The 10,228-nt window shown below is 40.2% G+C and overlaps 1 protein-coding gene across 1 annotated transcript in view; it reads right to left on the bottom strand.

Annotated features, from left to right (window-relative positions):
* Nucleotides 1-503: 503 nt before the first annotated feature.
* Nucleotides 504-10,228, bottom strand: part of LAMC2 (laminin subunit gamma 2) — a 55,473-nt gene continuing 45,748 nt past the window's right edge. Inside the window, exons 17-23 of the mRNA XM_070939274.1 lie at nt 8,398-8,542; nt 7,013-7,162; nt 6,516-6,630; nt 4,778-4,977; nt 3,062-3,220; nt 2,852-2,951; nt 504-754 (exon numbers count right to left, since the gene is read on the bottom strand). Of these exons, the coding sequence (XP_070795375.1) occupies nt 504-754; nt 2,852-2,951; nt 3,062-3,220; nt 4,778-4,977; nt 6,516-6,630; nt 7,013-7,162; nt 8,398-8,542 (1,120 nt within the window). The remainder of the gene's footprint in view (nt 755-2,851; nt 2,952-3,061; nt 3,221-4,777; nt 4,978-6,515; nt 6,631-7,012; nt 7,163-8,397; nt 8,543-10,228) is intronic.

Genomic DNA, 10,228 nt, shown 5'->3' with positions numbered 1-10,228 from the left:
TAAATTTAGCAGGGTGCAGCAATATCTATTTTCTTCTACTAAATCACAGTTGAAAGGAAGATCGAGGGCTAAATAAAGTGGAGAGTCAATAGTAGATGACAATCTGGGATAGCACCTTCAGGTGAAACAAGAAAAATACATAGGATTTTATATGTTGGAAAATACATATCCTACTTATCCAGCCTCTTCCACACTGTTCTTTACAGGCTGGCTTCTCTGTCATATCAACAGATTTTTTTTTTCCCCTTGTTTTTTCAAGAGTGTTGGAGCTTGAATTACATTCCCTTCAAATTGTGCTGCTGCTGAAAGGTAGTGGTTGCCTCACAAGGCAGAGTAGCCTGATGAACAGACCTTCCAAGGGACTTGTTCGGTGGAGTCACAAGCAGCCGTTCTTGTAAGGCTGGCATCTCTTCATTTCACCCCAAAATCATTTCTCTAACCCTGATATTTGTCCATGGCTTGGTAAATGGGGTTGATGGAAGTCTGCTTTCCCAGCAAGGTCTTCAAGGTCTCTCAATGGCCTGTACATTGTAACATTTTGGAGGAAGAGTATCTTGGATCACCTCCAAGTTCTTGATATCTGCAAGGATCTCAGTAATGCTACTATCCAGTGTCTGGAGTCGAAGCTTCTGCCAGCTGGCTGTTTCCTCCAGTTGCAGCATCATTTTTTTCAACTGGTTGTTTCTTGTTCTGGCGTTGCCAAGATTAGTTTCAAGCTTGATCACACTTTGATCATCCACATCCTCTAGTTGTCCTAGCAAAAGAGTAACAGAAGAATATGTTCTGCTAAACCCATAATTCCAAACTGCTACATAAGTAGCTGCCTCATAATCCAAGAATCAAAGCCACTGAAGTTGTTAGCGAATGCACACTTTTTTCTCAGATTCCTCTGAAAAATGACAATGGTTATGATGAACATATCTTTGAGAAAGGGAGTGGTCTAGCTGGTACATAAAGAGGGAGTGGTCTGCCCCTTGCTCAAGATCCATTGCTAGACGTGACCATTTTGGATAATTTATGTTCCCTTTTTAAGGAAGGTTGTTGAGAAAGTGGTCATGTTGGAGCTTCAGAGAGGAAGTGGAGAGCTGGAGGAAGCAGATAACCTAAACTCTTTTCAATATGATTTAAGATCTGGCTATGGGACTAAGACAGCATTGATCATACTGTGTTTCTCCGAAAATACGACCTACTCTGAAAGTAAGTCCTAGCTTGCTTTTTACATGTGCATCCAATATAAGCCCTAGCCCCCAAAATAAGCCCCAATTAAGACCTCGCCCACTCCACGGTGCACAGGTAAAAATTAAACTAGGGTGGGGATGGGGGGGTGGAGCTGCCCTACGACTTACCTTCGGATAGTTACAACCAGGCCTCGCACACCTCAGCCCATTTCTTTTGCTGCAGCCGGCAAGGCTTTCCTGAAGGCCTCTCTAGCTGATAACAAAGCTAGGGATCAATCCAGAGCTCTGTTATCAGCTACAGAGGCCTTCAGGAAAGCCTTGCCAGCCTTGCCGGATGATGAAGTTCCTGAAGGCCTCTGACAGCCTCTGAAAAAGATGCCGGGGGTGATGCAAGTGAGGTGAGTCAGTGGGTGACATCTCCCCTCCCCGCCAAAAAAATAAGACCTGGTGCCTTTTTGGTGGCAAAAAAATATAAGACAGCGTCTTATTTTCGGGGAAACACAGTATTTATGCATGATTTATGAATAGGATAGAAATAGTTTATCCATCCTTGTCCTCCTTAATCTCTCAGTAGTTTTTGATACTATTAATTATAGAATCGTTTTGGACCAACACCGTATTTAAAAATTGGGAGCTTTATCTTGTTGCAGGATCCAATCTGGGTCAGTCACAAGGACCAGAGGTTTAGTCTTCCAAGCTTTTGGACTCATGTGGAGCTCATCCTTAGGGAACTTCTCTCTATCAGAATGTGTGCTTTGAGCTGTTCTATGTGTATTTATGTGGGGCCTGATTGGGTATGGGTTTTTTTTTAATGGGTTGATTGGAGTATTGTTATCTTGTACTCCCTTCCTCTGGAATCAGTTTTGGTGTTGATGGAGGGTGGAGGACCTCAGGGCTTGGCATTCACCCCATTCCAGTGGTGGGTTGCTACCGGTTCGCCCAGGTTTGGGCAAACCAGTAGCAACAGCAGCGGGAGGCTCCACCCACCTGCCCGGACATCATCAAATACGATCTGCTCATGTGCAGAAGTTTCTGCGCATGCACAGACGTAATGAGCATGTGAACCAGTAGCAAAGGTAAGTGAAACCCACCCCTGCCCCATTCCTGATTAACATTTACATAAACTCCTTGGATGAGGTCATCTGAAGGCACAGGATGAAGTATCATCAGTATGCTGATGATGCTCAACTATACTTCTCCACCCTCATGGAGGTGCACTGGCTTCCAGTAGGCTTTTGGGTACAATTCAAGCTGCTGGTTGTCATCTATAAAGTTTATCTGAGCGATAAATTTGATAAACTGCTTTTACATTTTAAATGAAGATTTTAAGTGAAGATCGAAAATTTTAAGTGAAGATTTCAACTTTTTATTAAGGGCATAATATCGTCATATATTCTCTATCATTGACACCTCAAGAGGGTTACCTTTGTGAAATAGCCCAAATATAGTAAACGAAAAATACACATTGAATATCCCTTTCATACTTTTACAGAATATCATAAGAATTCAAATGATGATAAAATTATTTGCTCTCCTGTTGCCCTCATGTTCAATGATCAACACATGTTTGTTTTTGTCTATTATAATTGACTTAACCTGATTAATTAACTTTTCTTGAATCATCCGGTAATGAAACCAAATTACACTTTAGCCATAAACCACTTTCTTCTTACCTATCATGCGTGAAACATCTTCTAGGAATCTGAGTATGTCTTGGACAGCATTCGCAGTACTAACCGCATTGGTTCTGGCGCTCTGGGATGCCTCAGTTATCTGGAGAAATATCAGTACTAGATTATGTTAACCTACTCAGTAGGCTTTCTAAAGGAAACAGAAGTTTCTTCAAAGCACCCATTATAAAAAAGGCAAAGTTGGAAACTTACCCCTTGAGCCATGGAGGCATCCATATCAATCGCCTTTGCCTTTTCTTGCAATTCTTCCCCCACAAGTTTGACCTCATGCTTCAGAGACATGATCCCACTCTCCAAGATAAGCACACCATCTGCTGTCTGATTTGCTTCCAAAGCCAGCCTTCCTATCTCCTGGAAATGCAAATACAAGGGAAAAAAATATAAGAAAATCAACAGAGGATATTCTGATGGATATTTGAAGAAACAAGTTTGATGGCTTGATGTGCAGAAGTAATAAGCAATTGTAACAATTTTCAAGCAAACCCACAAACCTGAGACATTAACCCCCCAAAAAATCCCCAAAACAATGGTTCTATCAGATACCTCTTTTATTTTTCACCCCACATTTATGGAGAAGTTCAAGACTCCATACATAGTGCTCCTTCCTCATTTTTTCTCATTAAAGCCCTGGGAGATAGATTAGACCAGGGGTGTCAAACTCAATTTCATTGAGGGCCGCATCAGGGTTGTGTTTGACCTCAGGGGGCCCGGGGTGGGTGTGGCCAGAGTGGGTGTGGCCTGCTTGATGTCACTCATGCCAGGGGCACCTGCGGCAGCCTGAATGCTCTACCGGTGAAAACCGGCCCCTGAGCTCCGTTTCTGGCTGCAACGGCCTCCTTTAACCCTCTGCCAGAGAAGGCCGTCGCAGCTGGAAATGGAGCTTGGGAGCTGGTTTTCACTGGCAGAACACTTGGGAGCAGTCCTTCATTGTTTCCAGGGTGGCCCTGTGGGCCAGATCTAAGCATCTCATGGTCTGGATCTGGCCCATGGTCCTTGAGTTTGAACCCCCTGGACTGAGAGAAAGTGATGGAGCTAATATCTCCCAATGAATTTTTTGTGAACTAGAACAGGAAGCCTCCTTACTCTCAGTATTTTTTCTATCTTACCCCATTGCTGATAATTAATGGTACCTTTAATTATGGAGTCAAACCCAAGTCAATATTCATTTTTGAGCAATATCAGATGTACATAAGCACAAAGGATCAGTTGATCACTCCAGTTCCTGCCAAATACTTCTTTCCCATCTATGGATAAGGTGAAAGCTGCTATAGCAATAATGATAAGCAACTCAAATGAGAGATGGGAAGTCTTTGATGTAAATCTCACTTTGCCAGAATATGTCCAGTGGTCTCAGGAAAACTAATATTTCCCAGTTTCAATTGTCCATCCACAATGTGAGATGATTATTTATATATTTGTATCCGACCTTTATTATTTTTACAAATAACTGAAGATAGTGAACATATCCAACACATCTTTCTCCTACTTTCCCCACAGCAAATCTGTGAGGTGAGTTGGGCTGAGAGAGAGTGACTGGCCCAAAGTCACCCAATTGGCTTTCATGGCTGAGGCGGTACCTGAATTCATGGTCTTCTAGTCTCTAGCCTGGTGCCTTAACTTCTAGACCAAATTGGCTCTCAATTATTCTGACCTCTAATAGATTTCTTGTAAGAATGAATACATGAAAGTATCTGTGACAGATTCTGAATAATCTGAAGTTATATCCAAATGCTAAGTAAAGAACTTCCTATAGTTATTGAAATTTTGAAGGACAGCATGCTATTCAATCTAAACCTTCAAGAATATAAAGTCAAATGAAAGGAAATCAACTTGTCATCCATCCTCAAGCTCACTAGTTCTTCCATATCCAGATTGCTAACCCTAACACTCTTTTCCACTCCTCTGTACCTGATCAATGTTCTCAGCAATCTCCCTTGCTTCACCAGACATTCTCCTGGCTGACTCTGCCTCATTAACAGCCTTGCCCAGGGTTGCTTCTACACGCCTCAGTTTTTCACGGGCGCTTGCAACTTTATTGATGATGAATGGTAATCTTTGCATAGCATCCAAGGCTTCTTTTTGCTTGTCACCTGCTTGAAAATTAAAATCTATAAACAGAAGGTGGAGAAAATAAAGATAAATGTTTAAAAAATCAAATGAACAGAGTAAGTTATCTTATTTGTGCCTCAGCTTTGTTGAATTATCACTTTCTAATACTTTGAGATTAAAAGTTTGGGTAGATTAAAGAGGAAAATGGTACAAGATATAGAATAAGATGGACTTCGTGCAGAGAACTGGAGCCAGATGTTGTGATATTGCAACTTTAGAATCTGAATATCGAGCGACAAAACCTCTGGTCCCAGTGACCGACCCAGACTGGATCCTGCAACATTATCCTGGGACATGTATATTTGCCTTCATTCATGAGACAAAATCTCCCCTAAATCTGGAATTTTCAACTACAAACTTTGCCTCAAATGACTGCTGGGATAAAAATGTTTTTACTGGTTACTAAATGATGAGGACAAAAGAGGAACATGTTTTCTTGGGGAGAGAATTTCCAAATGTTAAACTAACATCACTGAAAAAGCCTAGATTTTGTCCTGATTATCAGACTAACCTCCAAACTGTTCCCATTTTCAATCTTTTTTGAAAGTCTTAATGTATAGGAAGATACTAATCCTGCCCAACCCTTTGAAAGCAAAGCAAAAATGGGGGAAACTGAGATGTTCAGAATTACACTTGTAAGAATAAAGAAATTCAGGAAATATGTCAACATAATCATTGATACACAATATTACAAAAATGCAAAACTAATAATCATGTAGATGGTTTAAAAGAATGTTCAATGTTCAAGCTACATTGTCCTAGAAAAGAAATGTAAAACCTTGATTTTGAAAATGTGCCAGCAAACTTTAAAAAATGGCTCAATGTCTATGGAGATTCTCAGTCACCCAGGTCATGGTTGTCCCAAAAGTGCTTTTTCATAAGGCAACTGGACTTTCTTTGTTATTCATTGAAGACATTTCGCTTATCATCCAAGAAGCTTCTTCATTCAACTGAAGAAGTGAAGAAGCTTCTTGGATGAGAAGTGAAAGGTTTTCAAGCAAAAATAAAAAGTCCAGTTGCCTTTTGAACAAGCACTTGTGGGATGATCTTCATGGCTCTAACCAAATTTCTCTATCTATACAATTATGTTATCTTTCCCTTACTTACTTACTTACTTACACACACACACACACACAAACTTTTTAAAAGAATCCAAGAGCTTACTGAAATAAACATCACATTAAAGAATGTAAAGAATTCAGCACCTCTTTTCTTGATGTATATTCATGTGATGTGAATCTGTTTCTTGTTAAAGTTTTTACATGATCATTATAGCTATTTCTAGCCTGTCCTTCAATGAAGTTCTCACCCATTATTACACACAGTAAAATTGATTCCAAAAAGGGAGAATGTGAAACTCCACATACAGTGTATAACCTCTGCAGTTTACACCAGTTTTGTCTTCCTACCAGATCATCTAGCAGACGCAGAGATGAAATACCTTTTGTGACTGAATCCAAAGGGTTGCACTATCTTACCCACTACTCCCAAGCCCCATCAGAAACTTGCAACTTGTTTAGATCCATGTGCAACTCACCCCTCAGCTTCTTCAAGATATTCTCAACATCATTGAAAGCAGAATCACCAGCAGTCACTGCCTGCTGGGCTTTTTGCTTGGCAAGGTTGACACGAGACAACAATTGAACTGATGACTGTAAGCAGAAAGGAAGACAAGAGCATGAAAATGCACAGCCTGAAACTTCAGTTCTACATCTGTGCTGTGTACAGAAATAAAGGATTTGCCTACTAGGGACCTTTCACCTAAGACTCAGAAGGTCAACAGTTATTTACAGACCACGTTCAGACTTTTCGTATACTTCAGGGGATGTCTCTGTGCCTTCTAGTAGGGGTTTCTAAGAGTGACATAAACTTAGTCAATATTTTTAATGTTCATATAGAAACAAAGAACAAACCATAAACATGCCATAATGTCATAAAATATGTGATTAAAATTTTGGTTCAAAGTTCTCTGCTGAAGAGTAAATACTTTATGGACCACAAAACGTACGATTTATATTTATGTTGATTACTTACCTGTCTATCATTTTGGCCTTTTTCCAATAACACTTTGATCTCTTCCTCCCACTTCCCTAGGTTGCTTTTCAGCTGCTTATACTCTGCCATGTAAGTCTCTATGAAGCCTGATAAAGAGTCCATTTTCTGCTGGAGCTGTCCGGCCTCCTCCTAAAACACCAGAGGAGAAAGTGAGGGAAAACAGTTAACCTAAAGAGGGCAAGATCTGAAATTGATTGGACAAAACCCAAAGAGTAATTACGAGTTTGGCTTTTGTACTTCTGAAACTTGAAAGGTGGGTAATTCTCTTTCCAATGTCCACTGCTCCCAGAGAGATCCTGGTTTCTCAGTTCTTCTCACACACCATGTTCTTAGGATACTTCAATGTTCTCACACTGACCTTGGCAGTAAACCCCTTTTTAAAACTCCAGCTCTTCAGGAACACTTATCCAAACATTGTATCTCATTTGCACAAATCTGGTTGAACACTAGATGACAGCCAAAGGATACAAAAAATCCCCCTAACTCTTTGCTGCCAGTGAATGATCAAAAGATCATACAGTCAAAAAGTTCAGTCAGTAGACAGTACAAATGGAAAGAAATAGGGGGAAAAATTAGAGTAACCCAAGTGCTAACTGATAGAGTGGTGAAAGAATAGTATTGGGCAGATGGACTATGTTGGGAAGTGTCAGCCGTGCAAGGTAGACCAAACAGGAATAAATGGCAGATGAACCAATTCTACTTTATTGTATGGTTACAATAAAGATTGACAGAATCTTGAAATCTGAAAATACATTTCTTCCTTGGTCCCCTTTACAGCCCAAGAAACTAGGGAGGCTCTCTTCTGAGCCACTGGCCCTATCCACATTCCTACTGAGGGCTAAGTTGCCTTTTATCTGACTATTCCCTTCATTGTATCTCTTCGTCCGATCTCTCATGATCATTCCCACATATCATTACAGAACAGAGATGGAAGAGACTTTGGAGATCTTCTAGGCAGGAAACCCTATATCATTTCAGACAAATGGTTGTCCAATCTCTTCTTAAAAACTTCCAGTGTTGGATCACCCACAACTTCTGAAGGCAAGTTGTTCCACTGATTACAGAGAGCATAGATATTATAACCAAGGAGACAACTAATCACGGCCCTTGGGATGTCATGGGTTAAGTTGCCTAGAAAGCAGCACCGCACAGACCCATTTCTGGGTGGGCAATAAAGTCACATTGTGGGCAGCATGGGGTCCTGTCAGAAGAACACAGCAAAGCATCCTTGTGGATGCAGCCAGAGCTTCTCTCTCCCCTTGCCAGAATATCCGTTGTTGAAGAAATGAATGCATGAAGTAAAACAAAGACATTTCTAGGAATCTCTTGGAAGAACTACAATTAATCACAAATACAAGCCTTACCTGAAAAACTTTTGTGTCAGTCTTTGTTAAATGAGTCAGGGAGCCAAGCTGCTGCTGACTATCCTGATAGACCCTTTCAGCGTTAGAGGCAGCTTGGCTAGCATCAGCCTCCATTTCCTTCGTCAGCAGTTTCAGCTCATCATATCTGGAGATCAGAATAAAATTTTTGAGCCTAAAAAGGGAGAAGTCTCTCTTTCCCACCCCCTAATGCTTTATCCTGATTTATCCCATCTTGGCTTAACTCACATGTAATTTGGAAAATGCAAAATCAGAGTAGAGAAACCTGCTCTACGTTTGGTTACCTTACACACTACTGATTTTTCTTTGCTTAAGAATCCAGGTCGGGAGATGAATCCCATGATCCTTCTGAAGTTATTTCACGAGATGACATCCCCATCATTGTCCCACACACCTCCGCCCCAGGAATAGAAGAAGAGATGTGCCAATATGATTTTGCTGTGTTTGATTAATTATGTGCTTTTTTTACTCCTATGACAACATACATTTCGCCAAGATGATCTATCTATTTGTGTTGGAGTTGCTCCTCTTTTCCTCTTTTTTTTCTCACATAGCATAGCATAGAGGAAAGCCCTTTGGAAAGGTTGGGAAACCAAGAGTAACTAAATCTCTTTTTCATAACCATTCATTATATTCAGCCCAGCATATATAAAGAAATAATAATAAATTCAATATTGGATTTCTGAGCTTCGCCTTTTAATCATTCAAAATAACTGGTAAAGAACCATATGGAGAATTCATATTCATATTCATATCTTCATCATTTTCAATAAAAGTCAAGTTCCACCATTCTATCGTATTCCCTCAGCAATCAAGAAATGGAACCCCTACACGGTGCTATCTATAAAGGAACAGAAATAGTCTTCAACACTGCATTAAAAGTGTCCTATTAGCCACCACCCCAAAATTAAGTTTACTACTCTTGTGCTATCTATAAAGGAACAGAAATAGTCTTCAACACTGCATTAAAAGTGTCCTATTAGCCACCACCCCAAAATTAAGTTTACTACTCTTGAGATAGTAAAAAGTCATCACATTTCAAGAAAGGAAAGTCCAGTTCTGGACAAGGTACATAAAAGAGCACCAAAATTACCATTTTCTATAGGAGTTGGAGTGCAGTCTCCTATTAGGAAATTTACACTTTAAGGATTCTTCAATTTAGCAGAAGGTTAACAAGGATTAATAGAAGGAAATAGATAAAATAAAAGTAATGATAGGCCTCTCTTAAAAAATTAGAAGCCAGGAATATCTAATGTGAGGGAGGAAAGAGAGAGAGGAAAAAAGAGAGAGGAAAAAAGGAAAAAAATGTTTACAATAGTTAAACTTTTGAGCTTACAGTCTGAGGAGTCTGAGGAGGTTACTTTGGGTAGTTTTAAAATATATGTGTATAAATAGAAGTATTAGAAATTGTTTGCTTTTTGAGAAGCAGGAGTGGAAGGATGCTATTCAATGCATGTGGGTTTCCATGGCAACTGATCAACCATTTGTGGAAATGGTTGAGCCACCATGGCTCCAAACGAGCAGGGGTCTTCTGAAGTTCTGCAGTGCAGCATCAGAGACACCAATAAGGTTTTGTTTTGCTTTTAATGGAAAATTTAACAAGCCTAGTTCATGTTTAAAACCATTCTCAAAATCATGTCTTCAGTCAGACTTTTTCTTTGTTTAGAATGACATCCTTTAAGATTTAGGTCCGTGATGGCGAACCTATGGCACGCATGCAGAGCCCTCTCTGTGGGCACGTGCAGCATCGCCAGCTGCTCTTCCGGGTTCCGTTGTGCACACCCAGAGTGTAATGGATGGAACCTGGATGGAA

Source organism: Pituophis catenifer, unplaced genomic scaffold (assembly GCF_029215685.1).
Source record: "Pituophis catenifer annectens isolate HBS135680 unplaced genomic scaffold, rPitCat1.0.hap2 SCAF_3, whole genome shotgun sequence".
NCBI lineage: Eukaryota > Metazoa > Chordata > Lepidosauria > Squamata > Colubridae > Pituophis > Pituophis catenifer.
This window is presented reverse-complemented; position numbering and strand designations above follow the sequence as displayed.